Source organism: Apis cerana, linkage group LG11 (genome assembly GCF_029169275.1).
Source record: "Apis cerana isolate GH-2021 linkage group LG11, AcerK_1.0, whole genome shotgun sequence".
NCBI lineage: Eukaryota > Metazoa > Arthropoda > Insecta > Hymenoptera > Apidae > Apis > Apis cerana.
This window is the reverse complement of record NC_083862.1, coordinates 15,687,890-15,715,644: the sequence shown is the minus strand read 5'-3', so window position 1 is coordinate 15,715,644 and position 27,755 is coordinate 15,687,890. Positions and strand designations below refer to the sequence as shown.

The 27,755-nt window shown below is 44.4% G+C and overlaps 3 protein-coding genes across 27 annotated transcripts; 1 reads left to right on the top strand and 2 right to left on the bottom strand.

Annotated features, from left to right (window-relative positions):
- Positions 1 to 47: 47 nt before the first annotated feature.
- Positions 48 to 21,607, bottom strand: LOC107994918 (histone deacetylase 5). 20 transcript variants are annotated; one of them, XM_062082553.1, is made up of 17 exons: positions 21,477 to 21,607; positions 9,244 to 9,303; positions 8,514 to 8,674; positions 8,331 to 8,435; positions 8,090 to 8,215; positions 7,711 to 7,793; positions 7,430 to 7,542; positions 6,605 to 6,742; positions 5,861 to 5,961; positions 5,585 to 5,725; positions 5,172 to 5,493; positions 4,342 to 4,818; positions 3,866 to 4,144; positions 3,260 to 3,606; positions 2,413 to 2,967; positions 2,187 to 2,326; positions 48 to 2,101 (listed from the first exon to the last, which is right to left on the bottom strand). In XM_062082553.1, the coding sequence occupies exons 1-17, from the start codon at positions 21,550 to 21,552 to the stop codon at positions 2,020 to 2,022; spliced, it is 3,306 nt and encodes a 1,101-aa protein (XP_061938537.1). In that variant the 5' UTR covers positions 21,553 to 21,607; the 3' UTR covers positions 48 to 2,019. The 20 variants fall into 20 exon arrangements, with proteins under 20 accessions (XP_061938537.1, XP_061938545.1, XP_061938546.1 ...); XM_062082561.1 differs by having other exon boundaries at positions 48 to 2,083; XM_062082562.1 differs by having other exon boundaries at positions 48 to 2,083; positions 5,175 to 5,493.
- LOC107994925 (uncharacterized) lies at positions 17,060 to 25,641 on the top strand. 5 transcript variants are annotated; one of them, XR_009832092.1, is made up of 5 exons: positions 17,060 to 19,124; positions 19,276 to 19,554; positions 19,636 to 19,797; positions 24,044 to 24,503; positions 24,630 to 25,641. XR_009832092.1 is itself a non-coding variant. In XM_062082597.1 (4 exons), exons 1-4 carry the CDS (start codon positions 18,639 to 18,641, stop codon positions 24,080 to 24,082), a joined length of 966 nt encoding a protein of 321 aa, XP_061938581.1. In that variant the 5' UTR covers positions 17,060 to 18,638; the 3' UTR covers positions 24,083 to 25,641. The 5 variants fall into 5 exon arrangements, 2 of the variants coding, with proteins under 2 accessions (XP_061938581.1, XP_061938580.1); XR_009832091.1 differs by having other exon boundaries at positions 24,031 to 24,503; XR_009832090.1 differs by having other exon boundaries at positions 19,636 to 24,503.
- On the bottom strand, positions 25,531 to 27,021 carry LOC107994932 (transmembrane protein 222). 2 transcript variants are annotated; one of them, XM_017052109.3, is made up of 4 exons: positions 26,560 to 27,021; positions 26,148 to 26,358; positions 25,927 to 26,057; positions 25,531 to 25,849 (listed from the first exon to the last, which is right to left on the bottom strand). In XM_017052109.3, exons 1-4 carry the CDS (start codon positions 26,691 to 26,693, stop codon positions 25,768 to 25,770), a joined length of 558 nt encoding a protein of 185 aa, XP_016907598.1. In that variant the 5' UTR covers positions 26,694 to 27,021; the 3' UTR covers positions 25,531 to 25,767. The 2 variants fall into 2 exon arrangements, with proteins under 2 accessions (XP_016907598.1, XP_016907588.1); XM_017052099.3 differs by having other exon boundaries at positions 25,531 to 25,864; positions 26,560 to 26,991.
- Positions 27,022 to 27,755: the final 734 nt, after the last annotated feature.

Below are 27,755 nucleotides of genomic sequence, written 5' to 3'. Positions count from 1 at the left end.
GAAGGATAAACCGTTTCGCTATTACGAAAGTAAATGATACGCATGTATTGTCGGTATGTATGCGTAACACAATGACTATAGTTTTTATTTAAAATTACTTTACGAGGTACATTTATATATACATAAAAAATGTATGACTAATACATTTAAGCTTACGCAATATGGACATATTCGGACACGTGCAATAACGTATTTGTAACACTTTTTTTCATTTTCATTCTTATATTCTTCGATTTTAATTTTTTTTATTTTGTTTTACTTATTAGAATCGATTTTCGATGCAAATTATCAACGAGTTACATCTAACTTGTATCGATTTTTTATGAACGATACCGGAATGTTGCAAGTTTCTGCTCGAAACAAATAAAATTCTCATAAAACATCAACAACTTCCGAACGATCGTCACGCGCGATCTCGAAATCGGTAACGAATCGAATTCGGTCGAGTCGGGTCGAGTCGAGTCGAGTCGAGTCGAATCGGAAAAAATTGACAAAGCGCGTAAACGATGAGATTGGCGGCGATGAAAAACATGGATCACGCATCAAGTACGCATCAAGTGGAAAGGGGGCGATTGATGTAAGAAAATGCGAAATGCATGAAACGAAATGAACGGAAAAGATACGAATTGGGCTGTGTATCTCTATATATAATTAGAATAAATGGGGAAAGGGATAACATATTGAATGAAAGCAAATTTACGACACGAATCGACCGAAATGAACGCATCTGCGCACAATAACTTTGAAATTTTTAGTAAAAATATGGGACGTACACAACGAACACTTGAGATTCTTGCTGACACATAACATTCAATATAACATGAATTTCTTGTACTCGACGCGCACACACATTCTTTCGCGTTTCCTCTCGCGCATGCTAGACAAAAGTGCTTGAATCTTTGATCCGCGTGTTTGCCATGTATTACAATGTACGTTATGTGTATGCCACGTTACATACCACGTACATATATATATTCGCGGAAATTGTCGATCGATAGATTTGCTCGCATTTTTTTCGTATCCTCGTAAAATGCACGGCATAAAAATAAATGCTCCTATTTCTCTCGATTACATATATTCTCTTTCTTAATTTTTTCGCGCCCGCGCGCACGCACACACGCACGCACGCACGCACGCACGTACACACATATATAACTACACAGGCACACGAGGCGCGAGCGCGCGTTGTCACGCTTTAGATTGAACTAAGTTACATACTCGTACGTACATTTGCACATCATTAACTAACTACAGTTTGTAAAATTTTTGCTTTTTACAAAATATCACAAAAATCACACCAGCCTTTGTTCGCGACAAAAAGACAACCGAACATCATCGTGCTATGCCGCTCGAAGAGAAATGACGAAGAATGAAACGTCGCCGTGGGATGGAAAACATCGAAACGCTTCATTTTACTGCTTTTTCCATCGCGCACCTTATCCCTACTTCCGCCGCCGTTTTCATCCCCGACTCCCTCCCACCCTCGGTCATGATCGCACACCGCTCCGTTCGCTACGATATCGTTGCGATTCTCTCCATTCCGTTCCGAATTTTTATCGAATTTTTATCGAGAATTTTCCAGAAAGGCTGGCTCGTGTAACACGATAATTATTAAAAGAAGAGAATAGGCGTCGAGTCTGGATGGAAAAGGCGAGGCCGAACGAACGCGTATTGAATCAACGCGCGTCCCTAGGAGAAGTTAGCAAAAGCGTAGAAAACACTTAAATCTACTGTCTTTTAGATTTTTAGTCGAGATTAATTTCGCGATTTCCACCATGATTTGCGCTCGATCGGATCTATACATAGGATGAACAAGGTGCGAAAGCGAAGCGCGGAAAAGGTGCTATAAAGGCTCGTCCGTTCCAACGACGCTGTGTTTGGGAACTGATGATTGCTGAGCGGTTTCGGATCGATCAGTCGTCGTCACTCAGTCGTTCTACGGAGAAACGTAGGTTCGAACGTAACGATAGCCTCGTGATTACATCGATACACGATCGACGACCAGTCTCGCGTCTTTCTTCATTTGGCGTCGTCCTGTTCCATCGGCTCCTCGGAAACTTCTCGGGAATGTTCTGGGGTAGTTCTGAAAAATCGCAAATCGCTGCGAGTGAATCTTTCGAAATCTCGAAGGGGCAGGGGGAGGAAAAAGATGGAATCGAGCTTTTATATAATGATACGCAACGTACGTTAAATTGGTAGGCTGCTGCATCGATAAAGAGGCCATCGCGGAGACTGTCTCGGTCTCGTCGCGTTCCTTTTGTCCGGCTTCGATCGCGCTCATCGAAGCCGTGTGCGCGTTCAGCTTGACGCAAGGCCAATGAGACATCTGCGTGGGAACGGGAAAGACAATTTTATATATATATATATGCTTGCGTCTTGAAATAGAAAAACAGGAAGAATACCGGAAAATACCTGCACGGCGATAGTCTTTTGCAGCGTGTCGACCGCGTTTTGACAGGGCGCCCTGGTCAATTCCTCCTCTCGAAGTTGGCTAGGCTCGTCCCCGAGGAGGGCTCGAACGCATTCCTGGGCGGAATCGCAGATCGCGGCCAAATCGTAACCGCCCTCCAGGGCGAGAACAACCTTACCGTTCGCCAATCCAAGCAGTTGTTGGGTCATCTTTCCGAAACACGCGGGACTCACTTTGTAACCTCCCAGAGGAGCGGGATGCCCGATGGCTGCGTCGAATCCTGCCGAGACGAGCACGATGCTCGGGTCGAACGCTTTCGCGATTGGCATCACGATGCTACGGAACGCCGCCAAGTATTCCGCGTCCCCCATAGGGGGATTCAGCCCACCGGACCAGGCTACGTTCACGTTGTAACCCAATCCTTCGCCAGCCCCGCACTCGGTCGGCCCGCCAGTCCCTGGAAAGAAGTTACCTTCGTCGTGCCTGTGTATCGACAGGTAGAGCACTCGTGGGTCGTCGTAGAACATTTGCTGCGTCCCGTTCCCATGATGAACGTCCTGAACAGAAAACGAACTCGACGTTAATCCCTTCTCCTGCATCTCGGCTGCACACGACGCGCACGCGCCACACACACACGCACACACACGTACGCCTCGACGCACACGCATTAAGGGGCGTGAGAGAGAGATAGAGAGAGAAAGAGAGAGAGAGCACATCGCAACAACAACCACCACGAACGCGAAAACGAATAATATAAGTAAATAGTGGTATACATAAGTACAGTATATGCTACTGTGTAATAGATACGTATAATATACGGGGTGGGGGGTGGGAAAAGTGGGCTCTTACCCAATCCAAGATCAAGATTTTCCGAATATCGAGCTTCTGTTGAAGCAATCGTGCAGCGATCGCGATCGAGTTGAAGAAGCAGAAACCCATGGCTTGGTTGGTTTCGGCGTGATGTCCCGGCGGTCGTACCACGGCGAAACCGTTCTTAATGTCGCCCATTGCGGTCTTAAAAGCCAGATCGACGACGCAGCCGACGGCCATTCTAGCAGCTGGCGCGGTATTCAGTTCGTTCCACGTGGTGTCGGAATCGACGCCTACTCCACCGCACGGCAGCCTTACGAAACTCTTGATGGGCAGTTGAGAGAGCTTCGATACGTCCAACTTTTGCCGATTCATCGGATTCGTTCCTGCGCGAAGCACATTTTACACTTTGGCCGCGGTGGTGTCGCGCGAAATAATCGGGGGATGGGGAAGAAGTGGAACAAGGGGATCGAGGATCGTGGAAGGTATTCTTTTGTCTTTTTTATTCGACAAAGTAACGTCGAATAATAATTTTCCATTCGACGGGGAAGAGATGGGAAGAGAAGGTAGGTAAAGAGAGAAGAGGAGGAAAAGAGATGATACGTACGAAAACGCCTAAATAATTTATATGACAATAAAACTCACCAAAGAGTAAAGCATGAGCCTCGCTGTGACACGTTTGAATCTCTTCGAGGGTAGCTTTCCGTGAACGTATTCGATCGCAACGTTGCAACAACCCGGTTTCCGAGAGACGTGCCCACACGCTTTGCAACCTTCCTCCATGCTCGGGATGACCTCGAACCGTTTCGCCGCAAACGCAAGCATGCTTCAACATTAACGGGTCGTAGGCCAGACCGGTGGTAGGTCGATGAGACGAGGCACGAGCGAATAGATCGCCGGTGGATTGGTTTCCTCCCTGAGGACCTGCGTCCCGCACCAGGCAAAGAGAGAAAGAAAGAGAGAAAGAGAGAGAGAGAGAGAGAGAGAGAGAGAGAGAGAGAGAGAGAGAGAGAGAAAGAGGAGCAGTGTTATTGTCGTTGTTCGAAGAATAGCGAGAGGGGCGGTGGGGGGGGACGAATGGGTGAGAGCGGGAAAGAGACAGATAGAATCGAACCACTTACCCAAATGGACCAATGGGCTGGAAAGAGCTCTGGATAACGGTCTTGCGCTAGGTTGGCTGTTTCTGCTTCCGCTCCCACTACCGCCCCCGCTGCCGCCGTAGGCCGTCGAAGATTCGTTCGAGATCTGCAACGTGTGTCTCATCATCAGATCTCTCTGCTGTTGAAGGAATTGTTCCCGATCCCGTTGCTGTTTCGAGATTTCGCTCTCTTCCGACATGTCTTTCTTCCCTCCTGTAAGATCTATCACCTCGGCCGATTCCTCGGTTTCCGGGGCCTCGTCCAATTGATTCGCCTGCCCCCGAGACCCGACTCGCGTCAACACCGTTTGACGTATCTGCTGTTTCAGGTAATTGTGCGCCTGTTGCTGGTCGTGTAATTGTTTCTCTGCCAGGTACTCTTCGTAATGGGTCTGGGGCGCCATCATGCCACCTTGCAACATCGGATGGCCCAACGGCAACGGAGCTGATTGAGTCCTACCTGTGGGAATGCGTAGAAACGAGAAATGATCGTGGGAACCAAGCGTCACGCGTTGATCTGTTACGCAAAGGCGCGTCGCGATTCGCTCGCGAGGAATCGCTCGCTGCCAATGTAACGCTGTCCGCGCGTGCCAATTTCGCTATTCCAATTTCGCGCATGCGCGAAACGATCGCGTCCGATTCGTCGCGGAAAAAAAGAAAGAGAGAAGGAAGGAAGAAAGGAGGGAGGGAGGGAGGGAGAGAGGGAAGGAAGGAAGGAAGGAAGGAAGAAAGGAAGAAACGCGTGCGAAACGATGATGGCACGCACGCGCGTTGAAACAATGATCGGCTGGCAGGAAAGAAGAGAGAACATACTACCTAAAGGCCGGTGACCAGCCTTTTGCAGCCTCGCATGCGCTACTTGCGTGTCCGTAATGGGATTTGCCGTCGTGCTACCGTGATAGACCGCGGACGGTGGATGTTGCCGATTCGTTACCGATGGATGTTCCATATTTTGCTGCATCTGCTTGTGAACGTAGCCACCGGTCGACGTTGCCTCCCCTCCCTCGATTACCGCCAACGATGGATAAAAAGGCAAGGTGCCGGGCAACATTTGACCCGTGAGCGGCATTCCTAGTCGTGCGGTGAACGCCGCGCGTACCTCTGCCTCCGAGACCGTGGCCAATTTCGTACCAGTCTGCGTACGATCACATGCGAAAACCAACGTGTCCTTTTTAGAGACAGAATTATCGATCGGTCGGTTACAGTTTATCGATCGAGCGACTCACCGTGTTGGAACCGGATGGAACGTGAGGTCGTCCCAACGAAATATTGGGCATGGACGGTGAACTGAACAACGAAAGATCCGATAGGCTACCTTGTTGACTGCTGCTGGTCAATGGACCCCCGTAACCGGTGTTTTCCGTCTCCTACGAACGAAAGACAAAAAAGAGAGAAAGAAAGAAAGAGAAAAAGAAGAGGAAAAGGGGATCGACAAGGATGGGGATTAATGACCGAGTCAGAGATTCTTTCTTAGCATCTCCGTCACTGGTTGGAACACTCACTTCTTGGATCGCCGCTGCGTTTCCACCCGCTGTGGGGCTCGCTTGAGAATTGTTCACGGTCGGTGGTGAATTAGGCCCGGACTCAGGATTACTACTAGAATCTGAAAAACGTTCGATCAGAGCGAGCGGCGGATTGAGCGCCAACGATTTGCCTGCGACTCGTCGCGCGAGACGAGACTGGAATTTGGGAAAGCGTTGACGAGTTACCCACCTCTCCCCCTCCCTCCCCTCTCCTTCCCACGAGGAGGGGTGTGCTTGTCCCGAATTCCATTGCCGCGCGAAAGAAACGCATCGCGTGCATCGTTTCGCCTTTCGACTGTATATCGTATCGGAACCGAATGATCGATCATCCTTGAGATCAATTTCGTACAATTTCGTCGTTGTAACGTAATTGTAGCGTAGTAAGAAAAGAAAAAAAAAGAGAAAGAAAGAAAAAAAAAAAAAAGAAAGCAAACGAGACGAAACGAAAAGACGCGTTCGGCGATTTTCTCTCGCTTCTCGGAAATGAAGAAAAAATATGTATATATATATATATTGTTAATCGGTAAACAATCGTTTGTTGTCGAACATGCTGTTACTGGACACTGGCAAAAAAAGGCAAAAAAATCAATATAGATAGATTAATCGAAAAAAACACGGGTGCAACGAATTCTTTTCCGCTAATGCTCACGCAGGAAGAAGAGTGTCGATTAATTTCGACGTACGACGAATGAATTTCGATTAAAGCTCGATCGAAGGACGTACTTGCTAGCAATGATTTCCGCTTGAGGTGCGACAGCAGCCGATCCTTCCGTCGTGCCATCAGGGGTGAATTTCTCGACGCGGCCATGTTCCTCTCCACGCGTTGCTTTAGTCGCACTTTGAGCAGGTTCGGCTCCGAGGCTGGCCAATTTTAGCCAGGGTTAGTTGTTGGTCGTCGTTGTATCAGGCCGGGGGTAAAGTGTAAAAACAGTGTGTGTGGGTTAAGTGAGTTAGATGGATTTGGGATATGGAACACCATACACATATATATATATATATATGTACGTGTGTGTATGTTTGTGTACGTGTATCTGTGTATATATGGAAGAAAGAGGAGGATGGGGAATCGGAAAAATCGAATGGCAGGGAAAGAGCTAGGACGAGGCGTGACGATTTACGAGCGTGTCGACGAGACCATCCGATTATTTAATTAAATCTCTAAATTTCAGGATATAATTAAACGAAACGATCGTGATCGACAAGCTCGCAATCGAGGGGGGAAAAAAGAAGAAACGACGAGTGTGTTGCTTGTTACGTATCTCTATTGGAAACATAGTTTTCTGTGTGTCTGCAGTTTTGTCCGTGTGTGTCGTCGACAGGCAAAATGGTCGGGGATCGCAAAAAACCATGCTTTAGTTTAGGCATTCTACCATCGTACATAGGCACACATATAAAGAGACTACCTTCCACCAAATATGCTCATCACTCGACATCACGGGAATTTATAGTAGAACGAATATGCGCGCGGACACGCACATATATATATATATATATATGTATGTATGTATATATATATATATATACACACGTATAAATATATATACACACCTGTTTTCCGTAGAGGGAAATCATCGGCGAATTTTTCCTGCAACATCTGCGGCATCCTGTACGGATGCGAAGCGTTCGCTGCGCCCGCCGATTCCGCCGATTGCGGCTGCAACCTGATCGACAAATTTTTATTTTTCTCCCTCGCCTCTTCTCACCGCTTAATCGAGTACATCCACTTTTTCCACCACGTCTATCTCCTTCCCTCGCATAGGAAGATAGAAATTCGTGTTCAGGAATAGAGATGAAAAGGGAAGAGGATGTACTCGAGAAAGAAATCTTACCAGCTTCTGTATCCGGGTGTACCAGGTACGGCCCCGTTAGCAGCCGCGGCGGCCTCCCTTTGCTTCTTGTTCACGAGGAAGCTCTGAAATCGCAAATCGTTTCATCTCTCAGAGGATCCTCGCTGTTCTCTCTTCCCCTATCCCATTTGACTACTTCTACTTCTTCCATATCAACGTAAACGGAAATATCGAAAACTAGATTCGATCGTACATTTTTTCCTTCCTTTATATTTCTTTCTATCGCGAATATCGTTTGACATTTCGAGACGCGCGAGCCAATTCCCCGGCTCTCCCCTTCGGCGATGAAAGTTAGCATCTACACACGCGAATGGGATTATTCCGATACGAACTACGGGGTCTTCGACCCCCACTCGTATACCTGAAGTCGTTGCTTCACCTCCGTCGAAGCGATCGCGCTGTGATCGTGTTTATCCTTCTTCCTCAATGCTTCGAGCCTCTCCTTCTCCCTCCTTTGCTCCTCCAGTTGTTTCTGCTGCTCCCAAAGCTAGGACAAAAAGAGAAGGAAACAAAGAAACGTAGAAAATTAACGTGGAAAATGGGGGACACCGTGTATATGTATATATATATATATATACAAAGACGAGATATATTTCGCTTACCTTCAACTGATGCATCTGTTGCTCGTGCAGTTCGGCCAACTGTCGTTCTTGCGCCTGATATTGTTGCCGGAGAATTTGTTGTTGAAGCTGATGATGCTGTTGTAGCTGAAACAGAGAGAGAGAGAGAGAGAGAACAAAATCGAACGATTCGAAAAAGATTTCGCTGTTCGATCTATATACTACCTCGAGTATCTTCTGCTGCAACACGTGGCCATGAAGGGTGGATGGGTCCGCGGAACCAGTGTGATAACCGCTCGATGTCAAGGTGGTCGTAGTAGCGCCAACTCCGCCGACCAAGTCTCTCGGTCTGGACATCGGGGAGCCTGGTGTGTCCCTGGCCATCTCTGTGCATCGACATACACGCATCGATCGATATGTGTGTGTGTGCATACATCCGTAGAAGAAGAATCGATACACGCGATTATCGGTCTACGACTCCGAGTGGGAAAGATGGCCTCGAAAGGAGAAATGGTCGACGCGGGTATATAATAATAACAATGTGTACGTCGAAAGAACGGAGGTGTATTCCGCGGTATCGCGAAAAAACGAGCAACGAGTTGGGGGCAACTTAAGTTTAATGGTTAAACAGAGACGGATGGACGGTCAGCCGAGTCTCGATACCGCGGTTATTTTTAGAAGCGTCATGCGCGGCAAGTACCTTATCTTCTCTTTTTCTCGCGTTTAATCGAGTTTTTAATCCACCGCCGATGGTCTGGTCGTCGAGCATGTTCGCACGAACACACCGGCCGAAATATTCTTCTTCACCGGCGGAAGTCGGGGGAAGAGAGGGACGAGCGGAAATCGAGGAAACGATTTCGACGTTTTAAATCGAAGGCGACTCTCGCTCGATTTCGAGCTTTTCCGATCTCGATTCGAACGCACGAGTCGAGTACGATCCTTTCCCGTTCCTTACCTTTCTGCGGCAGATGCGTAAACGCGGACGCGATCTCGACACTTCTGTAACCCACGTCTTCTGAAACAGAGAGAGAGAGGGGAGAGAGAGAGGGGGGAGAGAGGACTTAGTATAAAAAGAGATAAACAGCAAAGTTTTGTATTTTGTAGCTAAAGCTTGGTTGCTCGATTCGTACCAGCGAGGAGGAAGGGTCGTACAGCGCAGGCGCAGAGCGATACGCGGCCAGCCTCGATTCCCTCGATTTGAATGGGATCGATCGGGCGAAATCGGTTGGAATCGGTTGGAAACGGATGGGACGAGAGAAGAACGGGCCGAGGATGAGCGCGAGCGCGAACGGATCGAGACTCGACGAGCGTCGAGTTAGCGGGCGAGCAGAGGTCACTGTACGCTGCGAGAATTCCTTCGAGTCAAGTCCAAGGTTAATCGTGGAGGAGGGCCGTTCCCCGACGGGTTTGCTTTGCCGCTCTTGTTCACCTCTCTCTCCTTCGTGCTCCTGTTACCCCAACCGAAAGGTAGCGATCGCGATCGGCGTTCGTTCAACCGGAAATACGTGCCTCGATAATACTCATCGATATTTAACGATATTTATCACGTTTATTTATGCGAAACTCTTTTCTCCCCCGTCGCCGAATTCCAGATTCTATTTATCGAGCTTGCTCTCTCGAAACTCGATTCTGAGACGTCAAAGAGAAATCGTTAAGGAGAGAAAGAGAAGGGACGTTTCCGATTTCAATTCGAGCGATTGGCAGAAACACGATTACGATTCGCACCGATTACATACCGATGAATCGATACGAATCGGTCGTTTTTCATATCGGGGCAAAACGAGATATGAATGGAATCGAGTCGAGTCGAGTCGAATCGGATTAAAAGATATCGACGCCTCGCCACAGCGTACCGTTATTATTAGCGACCGAATGTCGGTGTGTAGGTCAGCCGAGTAGTTGATGTAGAAAGAGAAAAAGGTGACCACGGTCGGTTCAGCGAAACCAGTGGTTCGTATTCTACTGGTGGTCTTCGTGCCTTGAAACGCGAATTCGTCGTATCTCCCGTAAATATATATATATATATATATTTATATATTTATATATACACACACTTTTTCGATGGGAAAATGACGACAATGTGCGACGCGATCATCCAATCCGAATCCGCGAGATAGCGTATCGCGAAAGAGAATCTAAGGATCTAAGAGAGAACGCGTGGGAGAAAAGTCGAGAGCGGAAACTCGATTGCGTCGCGTCGGTTCACCGAAGGATAGTTGGTGCGAGCGAGACGGGAGGACGAGCAAACAGAGGCAAAGTAAGTTTTTACTCGTGTTCCTGGCCGGTGGCCGAGTGGCTAAGATTAGACGAACGTTCGCTATATATAGGATGACATTTATATACGCACCTACTAAACGCGACTGTACACGCGTCTCCTTCTAGTCCTCTTCCTCTCTACCCCGTCACACCTACACGCACACACGTTACTTTCTCTGTTTGTTCCTTCGTTCTTTTTTCAATCATCGTTCCTCCCCGCGGAAAATGTAGATTCGGCAACGATGATACGTACGTACGGGTTCCATATATATTTTTGTCACGTCGATTTGTGGTAGGACGCTCTGCGTGCGATAGGAAAAAAAAATTGCGCGAACGAACGACAAAACGAACGCGTTGAAAAAACAGAACGAAAAATCGTGCCGAAGAATGATTTAATTCGAAAAACAACCGAGGTGAAGTAACGAGATCGCGCTAGTCTGACGTGTAGGCGTGTATACGTACACGACTACGTACTACGTATTTCCACGAGTTCAGAGTAACCAAGAGGAAGGAAGACCAATGACCTCATAATGGAGGTGATATCGGTATAACTCGAATCGACTTGGTCGCATTTACGTTCAGACTAGATCTTTCTCTCTCTTTTTCCCTTTCTACGCTATTTTCACCATTGACTTTTCAAAGTCCACGATGATTTATAAGTGGATATTTTTTAGTTCCTTTTTCGTACATGTATGAACACACATTACTCTTCCAACACATGAAACGATTCCAACATTTTACAGGTTACGAAGGAACGAAACGGCCGATCGAACCACGGCACTTGACCGTTCGCATTCTAAATTGAACTCGTGACTTGGTCTAAGTGGCGCGAATGATTCCAGTGACGTCAAGCTTGTTCACTTTCTGCTCTTTGTTGCGATGGATTCGTGAAACGAGAATATCGTATACGCGAGGAGAAAAATTCGTTTTCTCGTATCGAGAAGAATCGCGAATTGAACGCTCGAAAACTCGAATTTGTTGAAACGGGCAATGTGCGCATGCGCTTACGTGTGTCGTCATCCGCGATATCCCGGCAAATGTCAGTCTACCGTGGTAAAACGATGAATCGTGGCGTGCGCACGTGCGTGCGTGCGAACGCGTGACCCGGTGTTGGCATCTCGCAAACACGAATGTGAATTCTCTTTGCCCATCCGTATGACAAAGTTCGTTCCTCTTATTGCTTCCCCTCTGCTAAATGATATTTAAAACCATTCGCGAAAACTAGTCCGACTGGTCTTTCCCCGTATAGGCGTCATTATATTGGGTACGTACGTACGCGTCAATGTCTTTGTTTCCTCTTCTTTTTTCGTCGTTTATATCATTTACCGGGTTGACGGGAAAACAAGCATCGAGTGGCGAGAAGAATGCGAAGCTTGCATGAAAGAAACGAGATAACATTATTTATGAAATTGAGAAACCATTGAGAGTCCATGTAAAAACTCGAGAGAAACAAAATAGTATCAGTGTTATTTTGCGCATTGGATGCGCAATGTAAATTCATTAAAAAAAAAAATAAATGAGAGAACGAAGAAGAAATATTAACGCGACGACCGTTCGTATATACGAACGAAGTTACACAAACGACGCCAAGTACAACAGGTGTCCGGTTGATCCAAAATTGGCTTTTGAATCACGACACGAAATCGAGACGATGATTCGAATAAAAAAATGTGGATTATCGATTGAAAAAAATTGTCGAATATAAACGGTATATAAAACTTATCGATTGAGAAAAATTGTCGAATATAAACGGTATATAAAAATGGTAAAAATAATTGGAATTTTGAGACTCGAGTATCGACTGTTAAATTGAATTACGATCAGATAAAAATAAGAACATTAGAGAATGTTGGTCGTTTTCATGTTTTACGATATATTACGATATGTTCGTGATGTTCGACGATCGATGAAGAATGATTCGATCGTCGAATATTATATAGAAAACAAGAGAATACAAAATTTGGATGAACAAAGAAGAATCAATGGTGAAATAAAGAGGAAGAGAAAGATAGGAGGCAAGTGTCAAATTGCGATAACAAAGAAAGAGAAAAAATGCGCGTATGATTAAATGCGCAACAACGCGTTACTAGAATACACTCGCTTGTTTATAAAGCGAATTCCGTTCGTTTGTTCGTTCATTCGTTCATTCGTTCTTCTCGAAGAACATACATCACGTCGGTATATTTGTAGGTCTATCCGAGTGCTGACACCAACTGATAAGATTTAGAACGTGATTTAGTCACCAGTGTGCATCACTGCGCACTATTATCACTTTGTACACCAACAAACACCATTCGATTCCAACCGATGAATTTAATTAATCCCGAATCAGTTAGAAACATTATAAGCGGCAAAAGTAATGATTTATGTTTCATCAAAGACAAGCCATCGAGTCGAACGAACGAAGCAATCGACACGCCAACGATAAACGATATGATCGATAACGGTAGAGAGTTGTCTGAACAACTCGCAAAATATAAAGGTAAAATTGCGAATTTGATGGAAAGGACAGGCACGCGCGCGCGAAAACGTGACGGATAACGAAAGAGAACTGCGCGCGCGATGCGCGCTACTGTTTCTTTCGCGATTCTCTCGCATTCTCTGTGGGGTGTCGCGCGCGCACGATGACAGCGCCCTGCCTCGTGAGACTCGCGAATCTCGGTTATTTATAGAGACCCGGTATTGTTGCGTTCGAAGCACATTTGTACTTTTCGCCTGAGCGCGAGCCGGCTACGTAATTGTAAAACTGCTTCGCTACGTTCGTCTCCTCACCGCCACCCACCAGTTTCTCTACCACTCTAGCAACAGCCGTCGCTTCTTCACCGCATCCTCCTATTCGCAATCGTTGCCCTTCTGCCGTCTTCCTGCTGCCTTTGCGCGTTGCTCCCTTCTCCGCTGCTACATCGATCGTCTTTCTTCGTCCTTTCCACGTTCCTTCGTTTTACCACCGACTACCACGTACCGTTAAAATTTGGACTCGTCTGCGTTGCTCGATTGTTTTCGTCGCGTCGCATAGCGCCGTCTAGTACTAGGTCCGTTGCCATTCTTTTCTTTGTCTCTTGTTCTTTTTATCCCATTTTATCTTTCGTTCTCTTTTCGCTCGGAAAATCGCGCAAGCGAATAAACGCGAATTTTTTTGCCCAACGCGTTTATCTTTATCGCAAATTTGATTTTCCTTTTATTTTCTCGTTTGATGTTCGATAAAAAACAGGTTTCAGTTTTACGTTACGAATCGGTATTGTTCGGTATTACAAACTATTTTGAACGAGCGAGTAATTTATTCGTCAAGAAAGAGAAAAACGATAACAACAAATGCCGAGTTTTCAATTTTATATACGTACATCCGCGATTAAAAATCGCGATAATATCGCTAACGTATCGTATTCGGTCGATGCGTTTTTATTCCCAGATTACACAGTACGATTTTTTTTTTTTTTTTTTTGAAAAAATGAGGCAATACAAGGAGGAAAGAAAGAGCAATAAACAGAGTGAAACGTCGAGACCTCTAAAAATCAGTTGCAGGTGGTTTCTCTAATGGACGATTATTTTCAATCGATCAAATTGTTTTTTCGTTTAAATTCGATCGATATCCACCATTTCTTTTCTCGTTATAACCGCGTCTTTTTCCCCCTATTATCTTTCATTGTTCGTAATGTGGCTTCGACGATCCCCGTATCTTTTAGAAAACAAATCTATAAGAGAGAAAAAGAGAGAGAGAAAGAGAGTTATCGGGAATCACGAGAAAGCTACCTTCCGAAAATAGGAGACAAGGTCACCCCTTCTTAAACCATTTCCTACGTTCTCTTCCTCGCTCCGTCGCACCACCCTAAAACTCGAATGTATCGATCAGCCGAGCGGCGAATTCCGATAGCGATACACATTCGTGGATGTAAGATATACATCCGAGAGAACATGCTTCGTGTTACAAATACTTTTTCATTTCCCCTTTTCATCCGCTTTACATCGAGAATTCGTTTCACCTTGTAAAGAATATTATCGTCAATGAACATTCATCCGTCGTCCGTAATTACGATCGATCGAGTTTCTGGAAGAAAAGGAAGGAGACGTCGAATGGAAGCGAGAGAGAGAGAGAGAGAGAGAGAACGAAGGAAGGTAATAGCCAGGAGTGGCAATGTTTTGAATTTTTCTAAAAGATGGCGCGTGCTGGGTAGCGCCGCTCGTGACTCCAATCCATCCAGGGTCTCTCGTCACTTCCGACTATTTATAGACGGCCGCTCGATATGATGTACCGGTGTTATTTTTAGCGGCTTACCTAGCTACGGCCCTTTCACCCCTTCGAAATAGCACTCGGGGAGACTCGAACGATAACGGTATTCGTTACGCATCGAATCATCCAATATCGACGATTTGTTTTTAATCCGAAAATCCGTAAATCGTCCGATTTTTTTCCCCAACATAAATAAATACATACATTTACGTTATACATATGTATATATATATATATATATATATATATATTAACATAGAATTTTTTGCCTATACATCTTGGAAAAATTCGAGCCGCGATAACCGCCGTTCGTGATCTCATCACGTTCGGATACCAATTGCAATTCTCAATCCGAAAGATGTTTATTTGCACAGTCGATCACGTAACTCCATTTAATTACGCGTTGGCGCGTATATATCGTAAAACATCTTCCACTTGAAAAAGTCAAATCGATACAGATATTCCGAAGGACTCGCGTCCTTGTCGAACGATACTTTACCTCTCTACCTCTTTATCTTGGAATTCTCGTGCAAGCGGAATTAGCAAGCTACCTCTTCTGAAGGTAGCGTTAATTCACGTGTCGAATTGTAAGCGAGGAGAAAGAAAGAGACGGAGAAAATTCACTTCGTAGGTGGTCTCCTCGTCGGTAATACGCCGTATGGCGTGCTAGGATAAAAATAGTAACGGTCCCGTTCGAAAATACCAGCTGCTAAAAATACGAGGAAAAATAAACGTCTACACGTGCAAAAACATGCATTAATATTCGCTGTGAGCCCAATGTTCGTGTTTTCGTCGGTCGCTAGATGCGCCCAAGAGGATCGGGAAAGAAGGGAAGAAGGATGGAAGGAAAATGGAAACCCAAGAAGCGTGCAAATAGAAACGGATGGAAGGAGAAAAAAGTGGAACCACTTGACGATTGCTGGGCCTCGTTCCACGAATCGTACAAAAAAGAAAAACACACCGGGACGAAGAGACGGTTGGCGATCTACGAGACGAAAGGTTGATCTTATCGCGGTTTACGCGGTCGGTACGTATTTTCAAACTATCGTAAAACGCGTTGGCGCCATCCTGACAGGTCATAGCGATGCTCTTACTGACTCACCGAAAACAAAAGTAGCGACAAACCATGATCGCGTTATCGTTGTTGTCGTCGAAATACGTCGTTCGTTCTCTTTTCTCACGAAGATCGAAAGATTCGATTCGATCGAAAGAGACGAAGATTGCTACAAAAAAACAAAAAGGAGAAAAAAGATGGGTTTATCCAAGAGAAAAAAGGATGAGGGGGGGAGAGAGAGAGAGAGAGAATAAAAACGGAAAATGGAGATGAAATAACACAGTTACACGCACCACGAGATAAGTGTAGATGCACAAAATAAGAGAGCGAGATACGAAGAGATTGGAAAAGGAGGGAAAAGGCAGGAGTAACGTATAAATAGATGGAGGATGACCTTTGCACGGATCAACGTTTACTTTTATACCACCGTTATTAAGCTAGGTTATTGGTTCTACCCCTCTCCCGATTCCTTCTTTTCGGATAGATGCCGCCGTTCCACCGTATCTGGGTTATGTTTACTACCCCCTCCCGATATCTACTCTCCGCGTATCTCGCACGAGGTTTACGCGTGCTCCAAGTTTGGCGCCTCCTACGCCAAGCGTTTCGTCGCCTGGAAAATAGATACTCGCCACCCTTCTCGGTGTGGAAATTTCGAAATTTCGAAGGAGAAGCGATATGAGCAAATTGGACAAGGGGAAAAAGGCATAGGGGAAGACAGGGGGGAGGAAGGTTAAACAGTCGGTTAAGAATCAGCTATGGTGAGCTGAATCGTCCGTCGAAGAAACGGTAACCTCCGTTCACGTAGCAACGAGCCGTTGCGATAAAAATAGAAATAGACATGGCGAATCGATCGCCGGTCGTTTCCGTCGGACTATCTCCACCCTCCCCTCCCCTCCCCCTCCTCCCCCGACCGATGAAAAACGTCGGTTTTTTTCCCTTTCTTCTTCCTCTTCCTCTTCTTCTTCTTCTTCTTCTTCTTTTTTTTTTCCTTTCGACGCATAAATTTCGACTTTCGTTGGAAAACGATGAGCACGGGAGCACGGGAATTGAGCGTGGCAGCGTGAGATGCAGGTTACCACGAGGGTAGGTAAGAGAATAAAGACACGATACGAGGACTGGCGAAGGCGAGTCTGGGAAAATCGATAGAGGGCGTTGAGGGCGGGGAGGAGGGGAGGGGGGGGGGGGGGATGGAGGGATGGAAAGGAGAGGGAAACGATTGAAAATTGGCGTGTAGCGAGTGTACCGAGCGACCAACACTACCACCACCACCCACACCTCCGGAATGGAGAGCGTTACGACGCGACGGAATTAGCACAGGCACAATAAGCGATCCCGCCTTCGCTCGGAAAAATAGATTTGGCAAACTACCAAAGCTCGGCTTTGAATAGATCCGAAATATATGGATCATCGTGGTCTTTTGCGTTCCTTCTCGAGCCGTGCCGCGAAGGCGACTCGAGTGAAAGCGACCTTTCCCTCCCTTCTCCTCACTTCCCGCCGATTTAAAAGCGCAACTTTTGGAAATTTTCAGGAAACTTAGTATCAGTAAACGATCGATCTTCCCCATCTTCCCTTTACCCCTCGACTCGTCGTTGCGGCGAAGCAACCACCGCGTTATCAACCGCATGTGCTGTCCTCCCCCCCTTCCTAGAAGACCGTTGAGAAATGTCGTTGGTATAAAAGACGGAAGGCAAAAATAAATGGAGAGGCCGATGAAAATAAACCGGAGAGAGAGAGACGATTTTACGCATGTGTGCTTCTCGTCCGTGTTTTGCTTCGCTCGCGAATTCGGATTCGGCGGGGCAGGGAGTTTCGATCGAACGCGATCGATTTCGACGGCGGCGAAGTCGACCTCGTTCCAGTGCGGGGAGATCGAAATCGGGCGAGGAAACGTTGACCGGCTTATTTCACCCTTGTTCGGGGGCGAAAAAGGCTGAGACGTGCACGGATAGTGTTTGAACGGAGCGCGGTTAATTGATCGTTCGAAACGGGCGTCAAATCGACGCGAGGCGCGCGCGCGCGAAAAAACAAAGCGCGCCGATCGATCGAGGAAACGCGGCGGCGGCCGATATCGTTTGGAAGCGCGAGGGCCGTCAATGTGTATATATATATATATATATATATATATAAAAATAACCGTGTTCGATACGCTCGCCCGATAACGGAAATCGTGTTACCGCTATTTCGGCATCTATCGATCTCTTGGTATCGCAGCGGATCGATGGACGTTGGTGCGTTGGTGTATTATTAGACACGAGACGATTATCCCCCTCCCCTCCTTTCCTTTATCGATACCACGCGAGAACGCGAATTGAATGGGAGAAAAGAAGTCGAGGTTTGGTTTCGAATCGAAAAAAAAAAAAAAAAAAAAACGATTCCATTCGATCGGTTGGACGACAATTTCCGGTCGTCGTGGACGACGAGCGTACGCGAGACAGGGTGTACGCAGATCCGATTCGATACGATACGTAAGCTCGCCAATATGCGCGCATGCATAATGCCAAGCATAACCGAGTAGTTTATTTATAACGTCGCGGAAATACACTCGACGCCTTTATTGTAAAAGGTTGTGTAACGCCGTTTGCGGCGTTACGTAACCGCGAGAGAAGCTACCACGTTCAGGAAAGAAGGAAGGGAAAAAAAAGCGACAACAATCGCGTATCATCGCGTTGGATGGCCGTTGGAAACGCCGATTGGAAGGGGGAAGGGGGGAGGGGGGCGGCTTCTTAGCGTTTCGACCTATGCGATTGGTCGCATTCGACAAAAGAAGTGAACGATTTACAACGATTTACAACGCGATTTGACGCGAATCGAGATGGAATTCGAGATCGGGAATCGTGAAGCGAGTCCGTTATTCGACTGTCGATCGCATCCGATCGTCCATTCGAGGAAGAAATCAACGATGGCGATAATCGGTAGGATTAACCGAATTCTGTGGGCAAAGTTTCGCGACAGATATAGCGGGGAGAGCCGATCGCATGTCCGCCCCGATAGGAAAGGAATGAAACGATTATTCGGATTAATGGCGGGAGCGATTGGAAGCTGCTGCGGGGCAATTCTTTATTTTCTCAATGAATCGTCGTCCGTGAATGCGCTCGATTTGGAAATTCGGGTACCGAGGTACCCTTGGTCGTTCAACGGTGTATTTAAAGCGTTCGATCACGCGGCGCTGAGAAGAGGATGGCAGGTTTATCGAACCGTGTGTCGCACGTGTCACAGTCTACAATACATTCGTTTTCTCGATTTGATCAACGTAACGCACAGCTTGGAAGAGGTTAAACAGATTGCTTCCGAGTTTGAGGTTTCTGTTTTTCGAACACGTTTTAGAATTTTATATATACATATATATATTTATACATATAAACAAATAAATAAATAAAAAGAAAAGTGGAGAAACGAAGGATGGACGCGTAACGATCGAGATAATGGAACGATTTCGTCCTTTCGATTAGGTGGAGGATGGTCCCGACAATGAAGGGAATTATTTCATGAGACCGGGAAAATTATCCGATTACATCCCGTCTCCGTATGCGAACGAGGAAGCGGCGAAAGCGGCCAACTTTGGCGCTTATCCACCGGATTTGACTTACATGATTTTAGCGCAGAGGGATGGAGTGGATTACGTGTTTTCGCTGTTAACGGGATGGATGGAACCGCCGGCAGGGCTCGAGAGCGGGCAGAATCAATACTTTAACGCATATTTTCCCGGTGGACGTACCACGATGCCGCAAGTATGAAAAAATACGACTCAATTGCTTCGAATCTTTTTTTTTTTTTTTTTTTTTTACGATCCCTTTCCGATTTTCTCGTAGATGTTGTTCGAGGGAGCGGTCGACTATGACGACGATACGCCGGCAACCGCATCGCAAATGGCCAAGGACGTGGTAGAATTTCTAATGTGGACGGCATCCTCGGAACACGACACGCGAAAGATCATGACGTTGAAATGCATAGGAATCTTTTTGATTCTAATGGTGAGCACTTTTTACATGTACAGACGAACTTGGTCCCACGTAAGAAGCCGTCGCATAGCTTACGTGCCGAATTCCATAACTCGGGAGCCACAGTTCCCCGCCCCTGTGTCTTCCGGCTCCGATCGAGCAAACAAGAAAAGCGGAATATTCCCGATTCGATAGATAATCGACGACACGTATCGGTCGCAATTTTTATTCTAATAGAAAAACCTCGGCGAGAAGGTTCGATGCTCGAAAATGGGAACATTGCGGATAATTACGGATAGAATCGAGAAGGAAAATATTCGTTCGAATCGAGAGAGGGGAGGGGGAAGGGAGATCGAATTGAATCGATTCAATTCGATTCGATTCGATTCGATTCGATTCGATTCGATTGGGTTGGGTTGGTAGCGCGGGCGCAACATGTGCCACCGATAATCGTTTCGCAACGAGCGGCCTTGACGATGCCCGTATGCTCGATCGGGCCGTCTAAAAATAGAAAGCTCGAGAAACCGTGCAACAAACGTTATGCCGTCTCTCTCTCTCTTTCTATCTCTTTCTATCTCTCTCCCTTCCCTTCCCTCCCTTTCGCACTCTCTCTCTCTCTCTCTCCACTCCTCCCTCTCTCCCACACACGTACTCGCTCACTCTCTCTCTCTTTTTCTCTCACGGATCGCGATCAATCGTAGGCTTCGTCGTTCGAAACGGGAAATAACTTCACTGATTGATCGTGGATCACGGATTACGTATGACGGATAAGAACGGTCGGTGATCTATGATCTATTTCGGATCGAAAGATCCCCGCTGCGTTTCGAGATTTATTTTTGCTTCTTCCTTCCCTCTGACCACGCCATTTATATCGTCGCATTTTTTTTTTAATCCACGCGCATTGCCATTAAGAAAATTGGTTCGCGCCAATTAAAATAAAACCAATTCCTTTGAAATTCTAATTTTCCGTTTTGCTCCCTTTTCTTCTCCCTCCTCCACTACATCTTGTGCTCCTTTGTCTCCCTCCCTCCTCTCCTCTAATCGCGTTGCGTCTTTCCGTTTCGTTTCGTCTGGTCCGGTCTAATCGCGTCACATCGTGTCGCATCGATGATCTATGCGCCCGTACGACTCGTCTCGACGCTCAATGGCAACAAGTGCGATCGCGGAAGAGAAGGGGTGGCACGAATCGAAAATATATACGAAACGATGAATGAACCTCCGCGTTGACGTTGAGAGCGCGCCAGCGATTTCGCGATCAACCGTGAGAAGCGAACCGCGGCCGTGATCGACCATCGTTCCAAATACAATTTCTATATATTTCGCGAACTTGTTCCACGATTGTATCGCGACCGATTCCCAATATTGACGGGTCGAGGAAAGATTATTAACCGTCACGGATCTTCGCCATGGTCAGGATAGTTTACTACAACAGCATCGTCACCGTGCTTGTGCGTCTTCTATTCGCGAATATTGTTCGAGTACGCGTCACGGTGACTTTGCGAACCGTTGGTTCCCACGCGGTTAGAATAGCGTCAACCGCAAGCATGGGTCGGCGTTGACGATGACCTCGACGACGGTTCGCTTCCTTTGCGTGTAAATCGCGATTCGCAAATTACGATACGTCATCCGAAATTTATTGATCGTTGTTCTCCGTGACACTCCGAGCGTAAGGTATAAAAGCGGAGGATATATTTTAAACGATTAAAACTTACCTTTCGTTGCGATGGCGCTTGCTCGCGCTTGCTCGCTGGACATTCTGTTTCCTCCAACATTCACCGAACCCTGCATTTACCGTCAACGCTGCAACGTTGTAACTTTCTTCTCTTTTGGTCGCATGCGTTTCCTGTAACGCGAACAAGCAATATTTTTCTACAACTGCGGCACAATTTACGACAGTGTGCGCGAGCGCGAAGTTAAAAATTCTAAACGCGAAAATTGATGCCGTTGACACGTGACGACGCGTCGAGTGACCCTTTGCGATTCCTTTTGCACTCTAAACAATCTTTATCAATGGGAGATTTCAATATATTTCTTTTTACGTATTATGCGTCAGTTGTCACGTGTACAATTTCATTTGACGCGAATTCGGCTATACGATCGATCGTAGAACATAACAGAATCCTTTCCTTCCGTCCATGTGTACGAATCGATCTCTCGAACGGCTATCGCGTTCAACACGTGCTCGATTTCCATCGTGTATTGTACCCGCGATCGATATCATCATTGTCGCGATAGTTTCGCCTCGTTCGAAATCAATCACACAGCCGAGAAATTTTTCCATTCGTCGGATAAACGATAAGAAAAAAATATAGGAAAATGTCCCCACATAATTGACAATCCGATTTGTTTGAGAAACGAACAATTGTTAAATAAATAGCGAATGACGAAATGTACAAAGCACACATCGATCGAGTTATACTCGCGAATGCGCGTGCCCTCGCGCGCACGCACATGATGATTACACACACGTCAAATTCGATACAAATCGGATTTCGATCAGAAACCGAAACGAAACTTTCGATTACGGAAAATATACGTTGGAACGTTTTTTTTTCTCTCTGAATCCACAAATATCACATGTAATGGAAACATTGTTCATTTTACGAATCCGCCTGATGAAGTCATTTACGTGAAAATAAACAATGAAAAATCAACGTGAGTTTTTAAGTTTCAAAAGGGATGAAATTTTCAAAGAAAATGAGAAAATAAAGGAGCCGTATGTTATTTAGATTTAGAAATCAAACTCTGTTTAGGAACGGCATGCTGTTCAATCGCGATTACGATGAGAGTTGTATTAGTGGTGGTGTTGGTATTTGTAGCTCGTGAACAAGTCCGTGTCAGTGTCCGTGACGGTGTTGATGATGATGACGATGATGGTGGTGGAGGTGGACGCGGCAGCATTGGTGCTAGTGGTTGTGATGGTGGCGATGGTGGTGGTGGTGGTGGTAATGAGTAGTGGTGGTACTACTACTGGTAGCTGTGGTGATGATGGTGGCTGTGGTGACTAAAGAGTGGCGGTAGCGGTAGTGGTAGCGGTAACAGATCGAAAGTCACAAAAACAGTCACTCGCTTCCATCGTTAGAATCGCGTTCCATTTCCCAAAATGGAATATTCAATTTTAAGATGCACTCAATCGACTGACCGAGATCGAAGTAATATGCTTGTAAAACTGTTCTCGCGTAGAAATCCATTTCAATTTGTAAACCATGTATATATACACACATTTTAATCGTTCGACACGTGGCAAAAATGCGACGCGTAGATTCGTATTGAGAATGTTGTACGTACGAGTTGCATGTATATGACAACGTAAGGAAGAAAAAGAAGGAAGTAAATGTATGTTTTTGTGTGTGCAAACGCACGCGCGCTCGCTTGCATTCGTGCGTGCGTGCGTGCATGCGTGTGTGTGATATGAAGACAAGAACAGAATAGATGGAAAAGAATGGTGTTGAGGGAGAAATAAAGAATGAGTGTGTGTGTATATATGTGTATGTATGAGAAAGAGAGAGAGAGAGAGGACGAGAAGAAAGAGAAGAGAGAAAGAAGAGATATATATATATATATATATATATATACACACATATATATATATATAAGATGGAAGAAAGTTAGAGGAAGGAAATAGAGATAACGGAAAGAGAGGGAAAGAGAAAAAGAAGCAATACGCAATGGACGAGTAGCAAACGGGAGAACTAGCAATGGTCGGTACCGCGTAAATTCACCAACACCAAGAGACTTACTGGTAACGCTGCCACACCTTTGCGTAGCGCGAACGTAACCGACGTCTTGCAATGGTACTCGGTGTAATTTCTCTTTTACCACAAACACTCGGAAAACAACGAACGCGTAGAAGACAGTTACGTTGATCGCTCGCGAGACACTCGCGATACGCCTTACACAGAGCGTATATGCATGGCATGTACACATACGAGAAACATAAAAACAATGCGATCGCCCTGCTACCTCGACGTGGTTTGTTCAACTATAACGGCTCGCCCGATTATTGCCAGATGCACTTCGTTACCTTGGTAGCACGCATGCGTTTCGAGACAACACACGAGGAACGCGTAAATTGGATTCTGCGGAACGATGCCTAGCTTTTACATCGAACCTGTGTATCCACAGCGACACCATTCGTAGCGAACAAACTATCGATGAAACTTTCCGCGATTAATACCTCTCAACTTTTCATCGTTACCCACGATTTCACGATTTCGTATAGCTATGCGAGTTAATTGTACAAACTATCTCTAACCTACAATTTAGCGGATCGTTGCAGGCTTGCCAACTACCACTGCGACTGCTGTATCTTACTTAGACGACCTCGGACGACAAGGATTACACGATGACGTTGCAGGTGTTCTTTCCTTTATTCTCCTTCTATTCTTCTCTTTCCTACTCTTCGTCTTATAGCATTTCACTGGAACGCTTGCGCCGTATTCGATTACCACGGTGCTAACATCTAACGGACGATGTTGAAAACAATATGTTTTCGTGTACCACTAACGTATAACCAAAAAGTATACGTCAGTTAAATCGTAACATTTCATTGGCATCGGTAAAATTAATTATTCAAGAGAAAGTTTTGGATTTTTTCAAGTACAAGGATTGTAAAGTGTACTTTTAAAATGATCGCTGACAAATAATAATAACCACGAATGATCATCAATCGACTAAAGTCAACTTTTAAATCGGAGCTTTCGTTTGTAGATGTCTTGTTTCATTTTTCAAATTGATATGTGAGTAATTTTTTATTTTTTCTCTTTTAAATTCGTATTGTGCAAATCACGCTATGAATTCATTACATTGTACATCGTCGAATATTTAATCGTCAATTGATTATGTCAGCAAGTTTTTCCACACAGATAACCTCTCGAATTACATTGTGATATTCCGCGTCGCATTTGTTTGAAAAAAAATGTCTTGGTTATTCGGGCGAAAGAAACAGCACAAAGATTCGCCGTCTGATTCGACGGAAGAGGAACAAGTATCGAATCAAAGCGACGATTATGAATTCGTTCCGAATTGGACCTCGTCACAAGGGAATAGAAGTCACGACACCACGTCTACGTATCCTAGTGGTAACTTGTATCCTTCGTACATACCTCCTGTTCCAGAATTCGGACAAGTTGTACCAACCGATTCGTCCAAAGATTTTAACCAAGGAGAGAGTACGCATTATTTGAACGGGGTTCCATTCAAATTGTGCAAATATTTGGAGATTAACGCGAGCAATGATTTCGAGATAGACCAACTTAGAATTAGCGAAATTTTATCTTTCATAGAGACAATAAGGAATCAAAATTATGATTATAATTTCGCTTTGGAGGAAAGCATCGTGGCAGAAATGAATAGTAGAAATAACGAATAATTTCCTCTCGGCATATCAGATGTCTTCAGAGATCACGTAACATTCGCGTCGAATCAAAATTCTTGGGTGTTTTGGCCAACACGTGCAATATAATTCTTGCGTAAGTGTATCGTTAAAAATACACTGGCGTGAACACTTTCGTTTTCTTCATGCTCGTATACATATCGGCCATGTCGCGGTTAATATGAAAAATCCAATCTTATATTTTTGCCGATTTTCATCATTTTATGTTTGACGAGAGAAGAAAAGAAGATAAAAATGAGAAAAAATGAGATAATAATATAAACTGCAATGGCTTAATAACACTCAATGACATGCGAGCACAAATTTATTGTTCAAAGATGAGACGTTCACGATTCGATGCGTTTCCACTGTAAGATAAATCACTTATCCAATAAGTTTAAATATACTCTATATTATAGATAATGAAATTATACATTTGTAACACACGTATAATTTTTAAATATCGATGTATATATCTTTTAATAAAACAATAAGCATTATTAGATGATTGATCTTTTTATCGAAATAACAATGTTCGAATAAGGATGTTTCGGCTAATATAAGCATCATCGAGTACATTGATTCGAGAAAAAAGATGTGCGAACGTTGGCTAAGTATTCTAGAAGATCTTATCGTAGTAACAAACATAATGAAGTGACGATAATGACGAGAAATATGAATGGCATCCATGTTTTAAGGAAACCTAAAAAGCTGAAAAATACACGCCTAACGATTAACCGTGTTTATGTTTGCCGTGTAAAAAATACGGTTAAAAATATCTTTCCTACCTCACATATTTTCCATGCACAAGCATAAGGAAACATAGTTTTACCATGTTCCAATTAGTTAAATTATTGTACGCCATTAGGTTTAATGCTGTTGCTACGTGTGAATGACAATTATCATAACATATATAATGCTGTGAAGAAAGAATAATAAATATTTTATACAAAGATTTTAAGATTAGGAAAATATTTTTTGATTTTAGGAATATATTTAATAAGCTTACCTTTCTACCTTTATAGATTTCACTAGCTTCTGCAACGGCAGAATCCCATCCTTGCACGCCTCCTTTGGCTTTGGTATAATCCAATTGCCAATACTTGGTAGGTTTTCCAAATGTCATACTATCTTCGGCAACGTGATATGGACCGCCAAAATCTCGAATCACACCGGTAGAAGTGGCAATACCCATATGACCGATAATCGGTAAAAAATACCTTAAGAATACGAGATAAAAATATATACGTTTCGAGATTGCGATATCAAGGAATAAAAATCGCCAAGCCAGAAAAACCGATATATTCGTAAATATTCGATTCGAAGAGTATATAGACTAGATTAATTAATTTCGATGCGATATCGAATTAGGTTAATACGATGCAACAATTCGATGCATTTATTTTTTTCACTTTACTCACGTAAGAATCGGTAAAGGTGTCCAAACTATACAAAATGGAAATCTTTGCCTTTCTAAATCTATAGTAAGATCCATGCTTAATGTATTATCCGAATAATCACGCGATTCAGGCAGCAATTCCAAATCTTTCTTCATATTTTGTTTTGACAATGAGAGACAAGGTAAATTTTCTCTCCGTTTCTCTCCATGTTCTCTCCAGAGGCATCTGACGTATTTTTTCACAAGTATAAAATTCGAAAGCACCGATTGGCGTGGTAATAATTACGCATTACTTATTCGATTCTTTTTTTGTTTACCGATTCACGGCATGAAATAAAATCGCGATATCAACAACGATTGAAATTGAAAATTTTAACAATATAAAATTACAATTACAAAAAACAAAGAATAAATATTTTATTTCACAAAGGTTAGCTTGATCAGCTATATACAAGGAGAGGGAAATAATGAGAGAAAGAATAAATATATGACAAGAATTAATCTATTCTAAGAACAATTTCTTTTCGAAAAGTCCAATCCAGAGATGGCATTAAATGTCGATTCTTGCCTTATCTCTATCCTTCTCCCACCATTTTCTATTTTTTCTTTCATTTATGGCACTCTGAAGATGGCGCTGATCTCAATATTTTTATTCCATCTTTGCCTTGTCTCATCATCTCCTTTCCGTTTATAATTGTTCTGCAAATTTTTTTCGCTCGAGAAACAATTCCGATATTAATCGTTTTCTTAGCCTATTGATTAAAAGTTCGAACAGAGTCCGTTCAATTCAATTTTTATGCAATGTGAGCCATTACATTAGAAGTTGCATATACGTATTTTTTTTTAACTTTATATATCTTATACACATATAGAAATTCAAAGTACCGAAATAGTGTCAAAAGGAAGGAATTTAAGAAAGGGCATAGCAAAAGAATTATTTCTAAGAAATCATCAATCTTAACAACTTTTCGATTGAATTTCGATATTATTCTTTCATTCATCATTCTAAATCGTATAAAGGGTACGGCAAATATCCTGATTTCTTGCTCGATCGATATTACATGGGATCGCAAATTCGGGATGAGCAATGGGTAAAATTTATCGAGTGAGTCGGTTATATGATATTACATCCATTTTCTATGTTTATTTCTTCTATGTAAAAAATTGTAACATGGAAACGCGTTACGTTACGTAAAAATTTCCAATCTTATAAATCGT